The sequence below is a fragment of the Rosa rugosa genome, chromosome 3 (assembly GCF_958449725.1).
Source record: "Rosa rugosa chromosome 3, drRosRugo1.1, whole genome shotgun sequence".
In the NCBI taxonomy this organism is placed as follows: domain Eukaryota; kingdom Viridiplantae; phylum Streptophyta; class Magnoliopsida; order Rosales; family Rosaceae; genus Rosa; species Rosa rugosa.
Genome location: NC_084822.1, coordinates 15,971,844 through 15,990,668, shown reverse-complemented (window position 1 = coordinate 15,990,668; position 18,825 = coordinate 15,971,844). Strand labels below are relative to the sequence as shown.

General features: G+C 43.3%; 1 protein-coding gene and 2 pseudogenes across 1 annotated transcript; 1 reads left to right on the top strand and 2 right to left on the bottom strand.

Moving 5' to 3' along the window:
* Positions 1 to 3,022: 3,022 nt before the first annotated feature.
* Positions 3,023 to 6,875, top strand: LOC133737313 (serine protease SPPA, chloroplastic-like; annotated as a pseudogene).
* A 933-nt stretch (positions 6,876 to 7,808) lies between these two features.
* LOC133737312 (laccase-11-like) lies at positions 7,809 to 10,180 on the bottom strand (annotated as a pseudogene).
* Positions 10,181 to 17,701: 7,521 nt separating this feature from the next.
* LOC133740724 (pathogenesis-related protein PR-1 type-like) lies at positions 17,702 to 18,473 on the bottom strand. Its single transcript, XM_062168667.1, has one exon. The coding sequence runs from the start codon at positions 18,438 to 18,440 to the stop codon at positions 17,949 to 17,951; it is 492 nt and encodes a 163-aa protein (XP_062024651.1). The 5' UTR covers positions 18,441 to 18,473; the 3' UTR covers positions 17,702 to 17,948.
* Positions 18,474 to 18,825: the final 352 nt, after the last annotated feature.

Below are 18,825 nucleotides of genomic sequence, written 5' to 3'. Positions count from 1 at the left end.
GGAAGAAGACAGTTGGTTGTAGGTGGGTGTATACAGTAAAACACAATTCAGATGGTTCAGTGGACCGGTACAAGGCAAGATTAGTGGCTAAAGGCTATACTCAGAAGTATGGAGTGGATTACGATGAGACATTTGCACCAGTGGCCAAAATTAACACAATTCGGGTACTTCTTTCGTTAGCTGCTAATCTTGATTGGCCTTTACAACAGTTTGATGTTAAGAATGCATTCTTGCATGGTGACCTGCATGAAGAGGTTTATATGGATTTACCTCCTGGATATGGTACTTCCACTGGGGAGCAGATGGTGTGCAAATTGAAGAAGTTGCTTTATGGCTTGAAGCAATCTCCCAGAGCTTGGTTTGGCCGGTTCACCAAGTTCATGAAGAAAATGGGATATCAACAGAGCAACTCAGATCACACCTTATTCCTTAAACATCGGTGTGGTAAGATGACTGCCTTGATTATTTATGTTGATGACATGATTGTGACAGGTGACGATATTGAGGAGATTCAAAGGTTACAAGGTCAGTTATCTTCTGAATTTGAGATGAAAGATTTGGGTAATTTGAAATATTTCTTGGGAATAGAAGTTGCTCGTGGAAAGGATTGTATTGTGTTGAGTCAGAGGAAGTATGTCCTAGACTTGTTGGCAGAAACAGGTATGCTGGATTGTAAACCTGTTGATACTCCTATCGAGCAGAATCATCGGTTAGCAGAGTACGTGGACCAAGTACCTACAAATAAAGGGAGATACCAGAGGTTAGTTGGACGGTTGATTTATTTGTCCCACACTAGACCAGATCTGGCCTATGCAGTTAGTGTGGTGAGTCAGTTTATGCACAATCCCAGTGAGGTCCATATGGATGCTGTATTTCGTATTTTGCAGTATTTAAAGGCTGCTCCAGGGAAAGGATTAATCTTTTCAAAACACAGCCACTTGGATGTTTCTGGATACACAGATGCAGACTGGGCAGGTAATATTACAGATCGTAGGTCTACTTCGGGATACTTCACATTTGTGGGTGGTAACTTGGTTACTTGGAAGAGCAAGAAACAAAAGGTGGTGGCTCGCTCTAGTGCAGAAGCAAAGTACAGAGGAATGGCCCGAGGACTTTGTGAGATGTTGTGGTTGAGAAATTTGTTAAGAGATTTGGGGTTCAGGCAGGAAAAGGCTATGCCACTTTATTGTGATAATAAGGCTGCAATTGAAATTGCTCACAATCCTGTTCAGCATGATCGCACGAAACATGTGGAGGTAGACCGACACTTCATTAAAGAGAATCTGGATGGACAGATCATTTTGTTTCCCTTCGTTCCTACTGAAGAACAGTTGGCAGATATTCTTACAAAAGCTCTCTCGAGTAAAGCATTTTATGACTCACTTAACAAGTTGGGCATCTGTGATTTGTATGCACCAACTTGAGGGGGAGTGTTGGCGTGAGTTGGCATGAGTTGGTAGAGTGGTCCATCCAGACAAGTGTGGTAGACAGTGAGTTGGTGGAATAATAGCAGATAATGATGACAGACAACTTTAGCAGATAATGATGGCAGACAACTTTAGCAGATAATGATGGCAGACAACTTTAGCAGATAATGATGGCAGATAATGATGGCAGATAATGATGGCAGACAACTTTAGATATTCTGTTGCATAGTTTTATCCTTTAATGTGTAACTCAATGTGTATATATACTCCATTCTTGGAGAAGAAAAAAAACATCTGAAAATTCCCAAACATTCTCGTTCTTTCTGACTTAAACAAGTCGTAGTAGAACTAGGAGCTTATATTTATGTTACTTTCTTGCCAAGCATAGCAGTAACTACAAAATGAGATTGCAAATTAACCAATAGACCCCATGAATGAAGAAGGTAAAACAGAATGATAATCGAAGAGACAGAGCGACCCCAAAATATAATCATCATTTACAAACTAGAATTGCAAGCCAGGAGAGCAGATACATGAGACCGGTGGTACATTTGAACCACAAAGGAAACGGAATTGTAATGGAAATGAAAAATGCTGTCACGCCAAAGAAAATGCCAAATCGGTCTAGTACTTGAGCCGGTTGGGGACGGGTCAAGTGAATGAATTTAGCAATGAAGAAACAGGTAAAGGAGAAAATGAGGGTGAATGAGAGGAAGTAGAAGGTTAGAGGGAGCTGAGAGTAGACTTGAGCTGATAGCAGAGCTATAGCAATGGCTGATGCCAAGCAGAAGACAACAAATATCTTTGCCCAATCCAAGTTGCGGTACCTAGGAGCATCTGCTGTGTCTGGTTGAGCTTCTGTATCTTGGTCACCAGGAGGAGGACCATTAAAGAGGCAGCTTATTTTCTGGAACAATGGCTTCATTTTGCACGTACTCTAAACTTCCTCGTGTATTCTCAAAATTAAAGAACAACTCTGTATTTATTGGAGTACTTGGAGAGCGTGGGTGTATTCGAGGCCAAGTAGGTACTTTGAGACAGTGTGGGAGAATTCAAGGCCAAGAAAACGACGAGATTTGAGACTGGATTTTATTTTGGTAGTGACGAAAACGACGAGCTTTTAGACTGTTGTTTTTTGGTACGTAGTGACGAAAAACGACTGCTTCAGGCGAGTTCGGCTTGGAAAGTAACGAAAAACGATTATTTTGTAGGAGACGTAGGCACGCCACCATCACCACCACTCCCACACGAACTAACTTATATAACTATGAATCCTTCTGATTTTTCATTATCTGATACAGTTTATACTACTTTCTCACAGAAATAAAATCTCTCCTCCCATTCGTCTCTCTCTCTCTGCATCTTTCGTCTCTCCCATGTTACTCTTCATCTTGTTATGACCAGAAAAAACTTTCAATCAATTCTATAATTCTGGTATAAGTTCTCACATATATTTCTGCGCCTGAGGACCATCCGAGCGGCGAGTTTCAGTTTCAGTTTCAGGAGGCGAGCCTCTGGAAGAGCTTCGTCTTTAAGCTTCGGGTGTTCTTTGCTTATCCTCGGGTGCGGGTCAAGAAGGGAAACGTGTCTTGACCATGACATTGTGCGGCCAGGTTTTGATCCATTCTCACATTTTTTTGCTTTTGATTTTTTGTACGTGTATTTACAGTGTTTGGTGTTGATTTTGAAAGGGCTGTGGTTTTTGGTTTTTCAGATAACTGATCAGTTAAAAAGTCCATTCTCCATACTCCAGTGGATTATCGCTGCCTCAAATTTGTGAGAATTTTGTTACTGGTGTCAGTATGTATCTTCAAATTGAGAGCTTGAACTGTGGTTGGGGTAAAGTGGAAGAAATTCGGAGGCACATATTGGACTTGCAGAAATCAGGTACTGACTAATTGTTGCAAACTGTGATTATGTGTTTCTAACTTCAATTTGTGTTTGAAGATGTGCATTTGAGCTTATATGGAGATTCTTGCAGGTAAGTTTGTTGTGGCATATGCACCTGCTTGTAGCGAAAAAGAATATTACCTTGCCTCTGCTTGTCAAGAGATTTATGCCCCTCCAAGTGCTTATTTTTTTCTTTGTTTGGTCTCAGTGTTCAGGCATCATTTGTAAGAGGTTAGTTCCTCTGGTATTCTTCTCCCCATTTATATATTAACTTCGAAATATAAATTTTACGGTTTTGCCTGGATACTGATGACTGAAATCACTTACTAACTGAGGTTTGCATGGAATTTTGTTTTTCAGCTGTTCTTGAGAAAATTGGAGTTGAGCCACAAGTGGAAAGGATTGGTAAATATAAAAGTGCTGTCGAGCAACTTGCGCGCCCAATCATGTCCAAAAAAAATTGTGAGATGCTGACAGCATTGCTCGATAACATATATGGGAAATGGCTGGACATAATTTCTTCTACAAGAGGTGCTTTGAGATTTGGTATTTGGCTAATCTTGTGGTCTTTAAATAACCTATTGACTTCCTAAATTTTTCTGCGGAAAAAAGAGAGAAGATATTGAGAAGTCTGTTAATGAAGGGGTGTACCAAGTAGAGAAGCTGAAAGAAGAGGGCTGGATCACAAACATACAGTATGATGATGAGGTATGCTTAATGTTTAGAGAACCAATATTTGTTCCATAGATCAAACATTTAGAGAACTGGGGAATGAGAAGGCTATATTGATATGTTTTGGATCCAGATATTATAGAAAGTATATTTACAGAGAGTTGAGAGCGTGTCTAAAGTTCAGTTTCCCTCGATGCTCCTTAAATTTGTCAGAGTGTATTGAATCAATGACAGGGTAATTACCTGGTCTAAATTTTGTACACTATGCAGTAATGCAGGGCTTTTACGGGTTACTAATTTTGGATATGTAATGATTACGTTGTTCAGTTGTTGAAATTTGATAGAAAGTCATCAGGGGAGTGGTTGTTCTTGAAAGCCTTTTTCTTTATGTGATAATAATCAGGAAGTATTAAGTAATGTGCATTCCTTCCATGTTACTTCAATGTTGAAGGAAAGACTTGGAGGACAAAAAGAGAAAAAGCTTCCTATGGTTGATCGTTGATTACAGGTAGTCATCAGTATGTGAATTCTGGTTTGTGGTGATTCATATGGTCTGATCAATAAAAACCATTGGTTACTTATTTCCAATCTTTAGCCTGCGTCTTATGATATTCTTTTGTCCATCTCCAGAATAAAAAAGATACAAGGCTGCTATTATCCGACTTGACTGCCCTGGAGGTGATGCCCTTGCTTCTGATTTGAAAGTGCTAGTATATATTAATGTAACATATGTGATCCTAAACTACATAATTCTCTGATGTGTTGTCAAATACTGTTTGGCAGAAGAATTGTCGCGCTGTCTATGTCTGCATGCAGTTAACTGGTTACCCTGATGTGTTAATGACTTAATGGTTTGCAGGATGTGGAGGGAAATCAAACTTTTGGCTGCATCAAAACCGGTTATTGCGTCAATGTCTGATGTGGCAGCAAGTGGAGGATACTATATGGCTATGGCAGCAGATGCCATTGTTGCAGAAAATCTAACCTCAACTGGTTCCATTGGAGTTGTCACAGGTGAATATGAATATATGTTATATAATTGACTTGGAGAAAAAATAATGTTGGTAGGAGTAGGACTATTAAAAGAGGAAGTTGATTGGATAGTATCAAAGTGATCTATATCCACCTTAGTAAAAGCACAGAGACAGACGCATCTAAATGCGTAATAGATATTTGTAATACTCGTGATCTTTTTTATCTGTTTGCCGTGAAAAGTCTTCATACCCTTTTGTTGGTGTTCAGATAAGACCTTTAAATTCTGCAAGTTGTAGTTGTCATTTAATTTTCTGTTTGTAGGGAAGTTTAACCTAGAAGATTGGCTTCAACAAAGAAATCATACCATGGGGAAAAATTTGCAAAGGTTCTTGCAGCTGAACAACGACCCTTCAGGTAAACTGTCTCGTTGCATACACTATTTTGTGTGATCTCCTTTATAATCCTGGAAGGAGACAATTATTAATTCTCTTTTTCTTCCTAATTCAGGCCAGAGGAAGCTGAACTCTTTGCTAAGTCTGCACAGAATTCGTATAAGCAATTTCGGGACAAGGCAGCGTCTCCCAGATCAATGACTGTATGTTCTGATTGAATCTTCATTTTAGTTTTAGTCACTTTCCTTTCACTCTTTTCTACCTGGAATTTAAATATGTCCCTATTGTTATGTTGCCAGGTAGATAAAATGGAGGAAGTTGCACAAGGGAGAGTTTGGACTGGTAAAGATGCAGTTTCCAGGGGTTTAGTTGATGCTATTGTGGACTTCCTCGGGCTGTTGCAATAGCAAAGCTCAAGGCAAATATATCACAAGACACAGAGGTTGGTGACAAAAATCTTATTTCAGTGGCTAGGCATATGGTAGAGATAATAATGAGTTAATGCAGCAATTTAGCTTCATAATTTCTTGTGTGTAATGATCTTCTTGTGGCTTTTATATGTACTTGTCAGTAAAAGTTATTTGATTCCAATTATTCCAGATTACACTAGTGAAACTTGCAAGACCCTCCCCTTCACTGCCAGAACCTTTAAGTGGTGTAGGGAGTACTGTGGTTGGAGTCGATCAAACGCCAAAGACACTGCTGCAAGACTTGACATTTTCTGATGGAGTTCAAGCCCGGATGGATGGAATCATGTTTCATAGACTGGAGGGAGCTTGTAGTGCCAACCCCATCTTCAGTTTGATAAGAGATCACCTTAGTTCCCTTTAATCTGATTTCTTTCTTCTTTGGGTTATATAGAAAATGAAGGCCCTTACACGTTGATAGAGGATGTGTCCCTCGATAATTATGGTAATGGAGCCCGTCTGAGACTCTCAGGCTCTCAGCCAATTGGACAGGGGCTCTCAATTGTACAGCCATATATTAATTCAATATAATGTTTCAGTCGTTATAGAGATGCAGCATTCCATAAAATGGCTTTGACCATATTGGATAGAGTTGGACAAAGAAACAAAATCAAGAAAAGGAAATCTACAGCTTCTTTCATTCATTCCCAAACTATGCCGCCCGTTACACTTTTACAATCATAATAACCTAAAAGGAGCAAAAGAAATACAACAACAGCCACAATGACTAGAACGGCGGTGTGGTAGTTAGGTAGTAGAATCAAGTAGCCACGAGCTCATACTAGTTACCTTGTTACACACTTGTAGTATTACTCAACTTGTTGAAAAGCTAAGCCATCCTTGCCCAACAGACCTCTACTTTCATTGAGCACTACCACCACAACCACCCGTACTTCCATTAGATGTTTCTATTAGTAATAGCCCCATCAAAATTCACTTGAAAAGCAAGAGTAAGTGAAATTACGTTTGCATTACGTTTTTGATCCGCAAGTTATGTTCATGACATAAATCTTCTGTAATGCAAAATTCTTTCATTGTGCTTTCTAAATGACCACTATGTGTTCGAGAAAATGTCCAAGTGAACCTTTGTGCATGTGTTCATATATGATTATGTTACGATTAGCAATATACTATTGTATTTGTTGCTGAGTTTGAATTAATGTCGACTGCAATTCTGTCAATGTTATTAAATCAATTTAAGATTATGGACTTATCAATACTCACAACTTAGCTACATATATTGCAGAATAAGTAATTGGCAATGTAATGATATTCTTATGTCCTTATTATTCATGATGGATACAATGGATACAATTCATATTTTGGCCATTACTTGTATCATAAATATTCATAACATAAATATCCGTAACATGTCGACAAAGGCCTATATTAATTAGGACTTAGAATCCTAATTAGGACAAAGGCCTATATTAATTAGGACTTGGAATCCTTTATGGGAGGTACTAAGCCCTACAATGCCTATATAGAGTCCTAGGTCCCTGCTGTAGCAATTACAAGCACTACATTCTTTTCTGCCCCATTGAGAGGTACTGCATAAAGGATTGCTCAGATAAGAGGTGTATGTTTTATATTTCGTTCATTTTATCATCATGCTTATGTTGATTGTGCCTGCATGTTGTGTTCTTAGTTTGAGTACAAAATTTATTTTTCATCTTTCATTTGTATATAGCTAAGCTGTTAGATTCCATACTGAGTATTGATAAGTCCATAAAAATCTTACAATCCATTCATTTTCAGATCTTATAGTGTTAAAAATAAAAATCCTGGCTAATTTGTTGCACAAAAGAGGAACTACTTTAGCATTCAATAGTCTCTGATACAAGGTACACTTTTATTGGTCTCTTCAGTCATGAGTTTTAAATGAATGTTTGCAGAAGTCTGCATTTTCGATATGATTGCAAGAATTTTCAGGCAAATGACCCCAAATAAGTCTCTTATTGTTCCTCCTAATAACTCCGTTCTGAGTTAGTCGATCCGGTACAAGGAAGGAACTAACAAGGTGGAAGGTCTGCAGGTGGAGGCAGGATAGATTGATTTGAGCCTTTCCCATATTTTACCACAAAGGCAGTCTTCATTCCCCAGCTAGTATGCAGCTCCAAGTGGCAGTGCATGAACCACACCCTATGCATGAGCAGATATTTTTCATTGGGTCAGTAAAATATCTTGAATACAATAGTTTTGCTCAATTAGTAACTTTGAGCTTTGAAGTTTAATGCAGCAGGTTATGTGGTTATTCTGATGTATTTACCTGCATTATCAGCCCTGAAACTTATGGCAGCCCAACCACCGGTGGGAACTCCAACAGTGTTTCTTTCAGGAGGATCCACCAACTTAAACTTAGCCGGGTCCTTCTTGGGGTCAAAGTTACCAACTCTGGTCCCAACTCCCAACAATGAAGAAATTTTAACCATGAAGGTGGATTGGATGGGATTCCACTGTGAGAAGATTGGTGTCTTGTAGCACCAACTCTACTGTCAAATTAAAGGCAATCTTGCTTAGCCGAGTGCCTAGTTTAGTCCCAAGGTTTGCAGTGAGTGGTGCACCAGTGTAATTGAACGGTGTTGGTGGCCGGTCAGGGAAATCTGTGGAAAATACCCCCTTGGTGTTGAAGTAATGAGCTTGAAGCAGTCCAACTTGGGGCATCACGAATGTGATGTTGTTCAAAGAAGCAGTGAGCTGTGTTCCATTCAGGCAAGTAGTGCATTGGTTGATTCCCAAACCAATTGTGTAGAAAAGATGTCTATCGACTTTAAGAGGTACATTTGCTGGGTACTTTGCTGTGTTTAGGCTTCTCAGCTTTGCGTTGTAGCTCAGTACAAAAGCTGTGTCATTGAGTGCTGGAAGTTGGGAAAGGACTGGCAGCACAGAATTAGGGATGCCTTTATATTTTAGGATTGCAGTGGCAGTTTTGTTGTCTATGGAAAGAGGTGCATCCATGAATGACCTTGCAGCCATGAAGTATCTACTAGGGACTTGGTTTGCCTAAACAAGAACATTTGTGGTCTGGCTCGGTGCAATTAGTATTGCCTGAGATGTAAATGGTTTGGTATAGACTGCATCAACCTCTACCACTGTCAAATTGTGGCCAGCAATTGCAAAGAATAGCTCGTCATTGAGTGCAGCATTGATGATCCGCAGCAGGTAAGTCTTTTGCTGTTCAACCTCCATTTCAAAGGTATCTGGCGAAAATGAGAAATGAGAATGCAAAATTGTCGGTCCAAATAGTTGCGTAACTTGTGTTATGAAAAGAAGTGCTAGCCAAGTTATCAGTTTGACTCATTGAAATGTCATCTTATCACGTACTCATATTTTATGTCCATTGCCATACTATTTTCAGTGGTTATATGCATTGGCCTAGATTTGCAGTGGTAACATAACATGATTGGCCTGACTTACGTTTTTCATCAGAATATGGGAAGAGCGGCCCTGGCTTCCCATTAATGGTGTGTGCATCTGACATATTCGGAGGCAATCCCAGTCTGTTCCCTTGTTTAACAACCTCTTCAACATAGTTATTCCACCATTCTCCTGTGCCATTTTCAAAAGAATATTGCAATTAGATATATAGGTGAATATCTTTTAGTACAAGAAAAAGGTGCAAGGCACTTATGAGAGCTAACAATAACTCAGACTCACCTAACACGAGATTAATTTCTCTGTAAGGCTGAGGAAAAGGAAAGCCAGTCCCCTGTCTGGGCAGGATGACAATTGCTCCATAGACATTGGCTCTCAGCCAAAATATGTGAGCATGCCACCATAGAGTTCCTCTTTGCCCTGTGATTGTCATATTGTAGGTGTAAAAGTTTCCAGTCTTGATCGGACATTGTGTTATATAAGCAGGTCCATCTGCCCACCCATTTCTATAATATTGCCTTAGACCATGCCTGGAAAATAAATCCACCAGATGTTTCATTAGTAACACAGATTGTGTTCATAGATGCATCCTATCATAATATCCTTTTGCCTTAACACTGAAAAGTCTTACCAATGAATTGACATGTTATACTGTGCATGGTTGGTAACATAATTAACTAGAAGTGTATTGCCTTCTCTAGCATAGATTGTAGGTCCAGGGAACATCCCATTAACTGTAACAATTGGCTTAGAATGGCACAACCTGCTCACATTCTTCACTTGAATCTGCAAATAAATGAAAAACATATATGTAAGGTTTTGTTAAAGTGTAAGCAAAATCAGTAGAGGAAGCTCAGGTTCCTGAAGCACTCACATCGAACTGGTAGGTCTTCAATGCAGCTTTGGCTGGAATGAAAAAGAACGCAACTGAACATGAGAAGAGACGTAAGAATGCCCAGCAGAAGTTGTTGCTTTTTGCCATTCTTGAAGCCACCAATTCTACTTAATTGTATGCAATGTCAAGTATGTTTGGTGTGGCATGATCGGTCGAGGTCTAGTGGTTGTATAGAGCTGGGAAGAATAGAAAACGTTAACATACTATAAGTTTAATTTGTTAAATTGAGGGGTGATGTTAATCAACAGTAGGAAATTGCAGAAGTTTCATACGAAATTTGCAAGCAAAATATGATTAGCTGGAATAGAGTATTAAAAAGGGTGTTAATTAAGCTTGAATAGGAAGAGAAGAACCTAAACTTATATGTAATTTGTTATAAAGATAAGGGGTTTTGTCCATTTACCCCATTTCTAGGGATTTTTTTTCTCCCTTACCCCATTAAGTTTTTTTAATTCCCTCTTACCCAATACACTCTAAGGCCCCGTTTGTTAGCTAGGAAATCAAATCTGGAATGTGAAATAGTTTCCCATTCCACTAAATTGTCGTGTTTGGTTAAGTCATAAGTCTGGAAAGGAAAGTAAAATAAATGAGTTGACCGGAGTTCAATTCCATAAAAGAGGCAGAATAGAAATACCATCTAGGGTGTGGAATTTCAATTCCTTCACTCAATGGAATTGAAAATTTACTTGTTTAGCCCCTCATAAAATCTGGTCAATTAATAATTCTTATCTCCATTCATTCAATTTTAATCTTCCATATTTAATTCGATTTGGCATTATTGGAAAATCATTAACAAATTAATTCTCTCAAACCATTTTCTAATCTCAAGTCTTGAATCCTTCCAAACACCACAAATGGAAATGCTAAATCAATTCCATTCCATCCTTGAAAGGAAAACTAGTACAATTCCTTTTCCCACTGTAAATTCCGGTCAACCAAACGGGGCCTAAGGGAGTCTTTCCTAATACCCCATTAAGATTTTTTTTTTGTTTTTAATTTTTTTTTAATACCATTTTACCCCTCACCCCTTTGTTACTTAGGGAGAGAGAGAGAGAGAAAATGGAAGAGAGAGAAACTATAGGAGACTTCGCCGGAGCCCGTCACCGGCCGCCGGAATCCGGTCACCGGTCGCTGGATTCCAGTCACCTGTCGCCGGATTTCGGTCACCGGTTGCCGCCCACCGGAAATTGCTGAAAATCCCATCGGAAAGTTTGTTTGCCCCTAATAGACATCTATTGCCCCCTAATAGAGGGGCAATAGACGTCTATTGCCCCCCAATAGATGTCTATTGCCCCCCAATAGACGACTATCAGCCATGTATTGCCCCCCAGTAGACGTCTATTGCCCCCCAATAGACGTTTAGATTACCAAAATGGTAATTAATCTTCCTAAAACTACACAAATAAAACTTTAATTAAAGAAAAAAAACAAGGAGATTACATCAATTCAAAACGTCTATTGCCCCCTAATAGACGTTTATTGCCCCCCAATAGAGGGGTAATAGACGTCTATTAGGGAGCAATAGACATTCAAAACTTTCTTTTTCTTTCCTTCTGTCCCGTTACTTAAAAAAAAAAAAAAAAAAAAAAAACTAGAAATTGATATGGGCACCCAGAGAAAAGCTATGGGCACCCAATCGGATTTCGAACAGTTCAATCGTGAGACTTGAACCACGACGCTGCCGATTTCTTACCACCTCGGAGCCTCCATCGTGAATCTAAATGGAATTGGAGGCATAGTCGATCGGGATCGGACGAGAATCAGAATCGGATTGGAATTGGAGGCATAGTCAATCCGGATTGGACCGGAATCAGAATCGGATCGGAATCGGAGCTGGGCCTTGTCGATCGGAGTCCGAATTGCGGCTGGACCTTGCCGTCGAGTGTCTTCGCCGCAACTGGAGAAAGCTCCGATCTCTTCCTCCAAGTCCGGAGCCTCCATGGCGTGGCAGTGCCGGCGTCGTGCTGAGGAAGAGAGAGAACTGCCGGCATAGTGTGAGAGTGAAGAGAGAGAGAGAGGTCGTCTGGAGAGAGGAGAGAGGAGAGAGAGAGGAAAGGGAGTAGCAATGTTGTAGTTTAATAATTAGGCTTAGGGCAAAATGGTCATTTGATGTGAAATTGTGTAGGTGGGATTAAAATTCTGTTGCTGGGGTAAATGAGATAACTTTGCCTTATTTTGGTGCTTTTGGTCAAGAACCCAAAAAATAAATCATTATGTGTAATTTCTCTTCTATATATGATTAAGATTACGAAAAATATTGGACAAAAACAAAATTTAAAACCTTTATAATCCTACTTAGTCTTTTCAAAAAAAAAAAATCCTACTTAGTAATAGATTGCCAGATCTTATAAGTTGTTAATGCTTTGATCCGTGGGGATCTATTTAACGATAAGTAAAAGAGAGAGAGAGAGTTGACACGAGATGTATAGTGGTTCGCCTCCGCATGAGCGGGAGACTACGTCCACTTGAATGTTGTACTAGTGTGTCGAGCCTTGCGGCCCAACGAGATTACAAGGGATGTAATGGGATGTTGAGTTGTGGGAGGGGGGCATTCCTTTTATAGATGAAGGAATGCCTCTCATTTACTTGTTCTTCGATGTGGGACAAGTTTCCACATATTTCTAGTCTATTAAGCCTAGAAGCATGTAGAAAGCTATGTTGTGGTGGCATCTTGGCAAGGGCGGAAAGGTGGCTTCCCGGTGGCGGATTTGTGACTTCCGGATACCGCCGCGTAGCCTGAACATAGGGCTACAAGATGCAAGTCTCGGTTGGGCCTCACCATGGCTTGTGGATGTCCCAAAGAGGGTGTTACTTATGCTTGGTGATGTAGTAAATACTCCATATTATTGGAGGTATGTACAAGTCCCCGAAGTCCCCGAGTAAGAGTAGCTTCTTGGTTGGGGAGTTATAACCACGAAGTCGTCAAGCATAAGTAACCGGGCGGCACGGGGCCCCTACAAGTCCCCGAACTCCGTAAGCAAGAAGGGACTCGTGAACCTGCATAACAAAGACAAGAAGACAGGCATATGTAGGATGCTCGTTGCATGTGGGCAACAAATGTGAGTTGTATGGATATGCGTTGGCATATATAAACGTATGAGGTGCGTGATACATGTTGATGTATACACGCGAATGGCGTCGAGGACGATCGATTATGACGTACAAGCCCGAGAGCGCGTACGGTCGTGTGAGCATATGGATTGCATATGATAAATGCACGTTGTATGAGCGCTGCGAAGGTAAGCGTTTGTTTGGTTGTCGCTTGTAGTAATGGAACGCGAAAAGAATTCAATTTGTCGGGAGCGACAAATGGTAGAAGAATTCCATGTTCCATTAATGTGTGGTGTGTCGAGTAGACATGAATGTGAAGATTGGGAATGCCGGGAAGGCGTGAGCGGGAAGCTCGAGGATTGCCGGGAAGGCATGAGCGGGAAGCTCGAGGGGGATGAGCGGAAGCGCAATGGGTTGCCGGGAAGGCATGAGCGGGAAGCTCGTGAGCGGAAGCTCAATGGGGCGCCGGGAAGGCATGAGCGGGAAGCTCGTGGGGGATGAGCGGAAGCTCAATGGGTTGCCGGGAAGGCATGAGCGGGAAGCTCGTGAGCGGAAGCTCAATGGGGCGCCGGGAAGGCATGAGCGGGAAGCTCGTGAGCGGAAGCTCAATGGGGTGCCGGGAAGGCATGAGCGGGAAGCTCGTGAGCGGAAGCTCAATGGGGCGCCGGGAAGGCATGAGCGGGAAGCTCGTGGGGGATGAGCGGAAGCTCAATGGGTTGCCGGGAAGGCATGAGCGGGAAGCTCGTGAGCGGAAGCTCAATGGGGCGCCGGGAAGGCATGAGCGGGAAGCTCGTGAGCGGAAGCTCAATGGGGTGCCGGGAAGGCATGAGCGGGAAGCTCGTGAGCGGAAGCTCAATGGGGTGCCGGGAAGGCATGAGCGGGAAGCTCGTGGGGGATGAGCGGAAGCTCAATGGGTTGCCGGGAAGGCATGAGCGGGAAGCTCGTGAGCGGAAGCTCAATGGGGCGGGCCTCCGGTAGGCCCCGCTAGAGAGTCCCCGACTCCCCAGCCATGTATGTTGAGGGGGAGCTGCACGGAGCAGAGGGTGTTGGGAAGCGATCCCAATCTGTGGTACCCAAGCGTCGGGGTTAACTGCCGGATCAATGGCTGCCGTAGGCTGCGTTAACTAGTCCCTTGCTTGCCGGATCAATGGCTATTATGAGGCGTTGCCTGACCGCATGGCGGTTTTGGTCGTAGACCGTGGATGTGTACAGTATGTATTTGCATGAAAAAATGACAAACACATAGAGCAAGCATGTACAAGTAATAAAGTGGCCAAGAACATGTCGTAGGCATGCTTAAGGGTCATGGAGACATGTATAGACATGTATAGCTCTAATTGCAAGAGCGGAAGAGATAAGACATAGTTACTTATCTTGTGCCAATTTGGATGGTAGCGGAGTTTGGCCGAGCATGACGGTCCATTGCTTGTGGCGGATAAAGTACTCCAATAATGTCCGTCAAGTCGTAGTTGCGGTTGAATGCGCAATAGAAATAGAAATTTCCTTGAAACAAAATATATGATTAATATGTGGATTTGTAAAATCAACATCAATAATTTGCATATGTACCTTGATAAAATTTTGAGCAAAGTACGTGTATAAGCAAAATAGTAGGTGATGACAAATGGCATATTTAGTAGTGTGCCGCTGAAGTAAAATTCAATATGACCCAAAGTTTGTTGCCATGTTGGAGTCAAAACATGCGCTTCTAGTGGGAGTACATGCATAATTGAGTCTACTGATATACCAATTTATTGATGCTTTATAAGGTAGAGAAACCAAGGTATGTATAATTTGTACTGACAGTTAGCCCCCCAAAACATGCATGTGTCCATGATTACGTAAGGGTAAAGCATGCGCCCAATAGACTAGCACCAGATGTAATATATCCTGAGAGTGAGAATGCAAAACCAACATCTAGCACATGGAGAAGTGAATTGACTGGCGGCATGGATAGTATACTATTGTTCTGATAAATAGCATGAATGAATTGACCCATATAGAGTCAATGTATACTATTAATTCTTAACAACACCCTGGGAGAATAGCAAACCATAAATTGTTTAAATATAGTTGAGTGGATATGATACCGCCAGCATGCTTAACCGTGTGTACCAAATAAAATAAAGAGAGAGGCTTATCTTGTTTTGCAGAGTTTGACAGCCATAAAAGCTCGGGGCCTGTTTGGGTTGCTGTTGCATATCAGATCAAGATGCATATCAATTCTTAACCAGCTAGCGGAGCTGGTTACCGCCTGATGGTGCAAACGGATCTGTTTCCCGCTGGTGGTGCCTAGCGGAGGCTGCCCAGCGGAGTGCGGAGGCTTAGGTGCTCGGCGGTGACCTGGAACTCAGCGGAGATTACTGATGAGATGTTGCCGGCGGAGCTATGCTAGTGGGGTGTGGCTAGCGGAGGTCATGAGGTCAGCGGAACTTTTCTTGGGCGGATGGTGCCTGGCGCTTAGCATTGACGGAGGAAATTTACCGCTGCCGCTGACGGAGTTCGGCGGAGGATTTTTGGCGCTGCCGCCGACACAGCTCGGCGGATGAGTTGCTCAGCGAACTTTCCGGCGGAGCCCTGGGACACCAGCGGAGTTTACTGATGCTCCGTCAAGGCTGTGAGCATCTGGAGCGAGCGGTGGTGTTCGCCGGCGGAAGAAGTTGGGCGGTGGAAGATGCTTGGCTGGCCGCTGCTAGTGGGTGGACGTAGAATTCGACGGAGGGCCGGAACTAGCCACCGCCGCTGGGTTGAGGCTGGCGGTGAACAGTGTGGCGGTGAGCAGTGGGTGGACGTAGAATTCGACGGAGGGCCGGAACTAGCCACCGCCGCTGGGTTGAGGCTGGCGGTGAACAGTGTGGCCGAGCGGGGCGCTGCAGTGAGCGGTGCGCTGGGGGTGGAGCTTGAGCGGGCAACCTTCGCGGTCCGAAAGTTGGGCGGAGCTCGTGCCGGCAGCCAACGCTGGCGGAGGACCTGGTTCTCAGCGGTGGAGGTTCGGAGCATGGTGCTCGGCGGAGCGGGGCTCGGGGGAGCTACGAAGAAATGCAGCGAAGCATCCCCGGCGGAGCGATGGAGCACCTGGCGGAGGACCTCCAGAGTTGCAGTGAGTGGCGGAAGGGTGCCGTGCCTGGCGGAGCGGTCCAGCGGAGGATTGCCGTGGTGCAGTCCAGCGGATCGGAGAAGCGAACCGGCGGATGGTGTTTTGCCGCTGATGTAATTGGGCGGAGCTCGTTTTCCGGCGGAGGGTGACTCGGTCAGCGGAGAAATAGTCCGGCGGAGACGAAAGAGTTGGGCGGAGACTAGTGCTGGCTAGCGGAGGATGCCTTTGTGGGCGGTTTATGGTGATGAAGCTGCGAGTCCGGCGGATCTGCAGTTTCTGTTTGGCGGAGCGGAGGTGCAGTCCGGAGCACCGGTGATGGAGGAAGTCGCCGCTGATGGAGCGTGGCGGAGGAGCGAAGACTTTGCCGCTGGTGGCCAAGAGTCCGGCGGAGACTCGCTCCTAGAGGGCGGACCAGTTCGGCGGAGGACCAGCCCAAAGAGGAAGAGATCAACTCGGCGGAGGGCGATTAACCCGGCGGAGGGTGATCAACCCGGCGGAGGGCGGACCAAGAGGGTGGACCAGAGGGCGGACCTGCTCGGTGGAGCCTGACGGAGACCACGAGCTCGGTCGAAGGTGGACGGAGCTGCAGGTAGGAGGAACTGGCGGGAAAAAGTTTGAAAAAAGGAAGGGGTGCCCAGAGCAGTTTTCTGGGTGCCCAGAGAAAATTGCCGCCCAACAAAATTTTTTTTTTTTTTTTTTTGGTAGTGCCAGCGTTGACTTTCATGGGTTGGGCGTTGACCAACCTTGACTGGCGTTGACTGACTCCGCCGGGTGTTGACCAACCCATATGTTGGTGTTTTTGAGCAATTGATCGGCCAAAGCTCGTGGTAGGTGACGAAGCCTTTGTGTGCCGGCTTCCCACAGACGGCGCCAAATGTTAATGCTTTGATCCGTGGGGATCTATTTAACGATAAGTAAAAGAGAGAGAGAGAGTTGACACGAGATGTATAGTGGTTCGCCTCCGCATGAGCGGGAGACTACGTCCACTTGAATGTTGTACTAGTGTGTCGAGCCTTGCGGCCCAACGAGATTACAAGGGATGTAATGGGATGTTGAGTTGTGGGAGGGGGGCATTCCTTTTATAGATGAAGGAATGCCTCTCATTTACTTGTTCTTCGATGTGGGACAAGTTTCCACATATTTCTAGTCTATTAAGCCTAGAAGCATGTAGAAAGCTATGTTGTGGTGGCATCTTGGCAAGGGCGGAAAGGTGGCTTCCCGGTGGCGGATTTGTGACTTCCGGATACCGCCGCGTAGCCTGAACATAGGGCTACAAGATGCAAGTCTCGGTTGGGCCTCACCATGGCTTGTGGATGTCCCAAAGAGGGTGTTACTTATGCTTGGTGATGTAGTAAATACTCCATATTATTGGAGGTATGTACATAAGTTATAGCCAGCTGCTTAGAATAACTACATAACCAGCTCAGAAGAACTACCCAAACAAACAAAACCAAAAGAGAAAATTGAACAATACAATTTATTGCTGAATTGCATAAATGGATGGCCTTTTTTTTTTGTTGAAAGAGGGCCAGTACATGGGGGCTTACGCTTATGCTTGCGCATAAGTACATATATATATAATTAATAATTCCAGTAACTGGTTAATTCATTCTCTTCACGGAATGATACAGTCACATCTTTAATTATTATCCATTTTATTCTTAGAAGTACCCACTCCACACCATGTCGTATGCATTTCAAAATAGCTCAGTAAGGTTTCTCCCCTACCCAGTTTCCCGGGGGGTCATAGTTGCACCCAATGAAGGTACCTCCACTGTTGCACCTCACTTTGGCACACCCAACTCGTAACGAGTTACGCCAAACGACTTGCGTATAATGTCCACACACCTGGCCGGCGGCGCAAGAGTTCGAGTTGTAATCGTAGTTGGGCTTCTCTCCCACCCACAGGTTGACTGCTTCTGTGCCCGACATGTCAATGGCGGGGTTCATTGCAAGGTTTTCACCGTATAGCATATCGGTAGAATGGACGAGTTCGCAGTCGCCTACATGAGTATTGGCATAGTCTTGTGCAAAACGTGCAACTTGGTCGTCCCAAGTCAAGGGCGCCACACCCACCTCGGCTCTAGCCGCATTGTGGACATCAAGAAAGTCTTGCGGTGAGTCTTGGGCATGAATCGAATCGAGTAGGGCTATGGCTGTGAGGGAAATGAGAGAGAAAGAAATCTTAGACGATTCCATAATAGTGGTTTGTTTAATTTCTTAGGAGCTGGTTGATCTGTCTATGAGTTATATAAGGTGGTATATATAGGGGCGAATGTGAAATTATGTGCTACTGTGCATGCCTATGGACAATAAAAGTTACAGAACATTCATGATACGTTACAACAACTAAAAAGAATGAGAGGAAAGAACTGCCACAGCTGTAGATATCGCTATTTTGAGAATACGCCTTAACGACCAATGGTTACATCATGATCATTTGCATTAAATTTGGTAAGGATTGAACCTAAGAGGAACGAAATGTAAGGGAAAAAACTAAAGAACCCACAAGTTGGTATTCAGTAATGATCATTGGCATTAATTTGGGTAAAAAATGAAACCGAAAAGAGAGCAAGGTAAACAA

Bases quoted from the DNA above. Each gene is read 5' to 3' on its own strand.
- LOC133740724 (XM_062168667.1), bottom strand. From the start codon at position 18,440: ATGGAATCGTCTAAGATTTCTTTCTCTCTCATTTCCCTCACAGCCATA.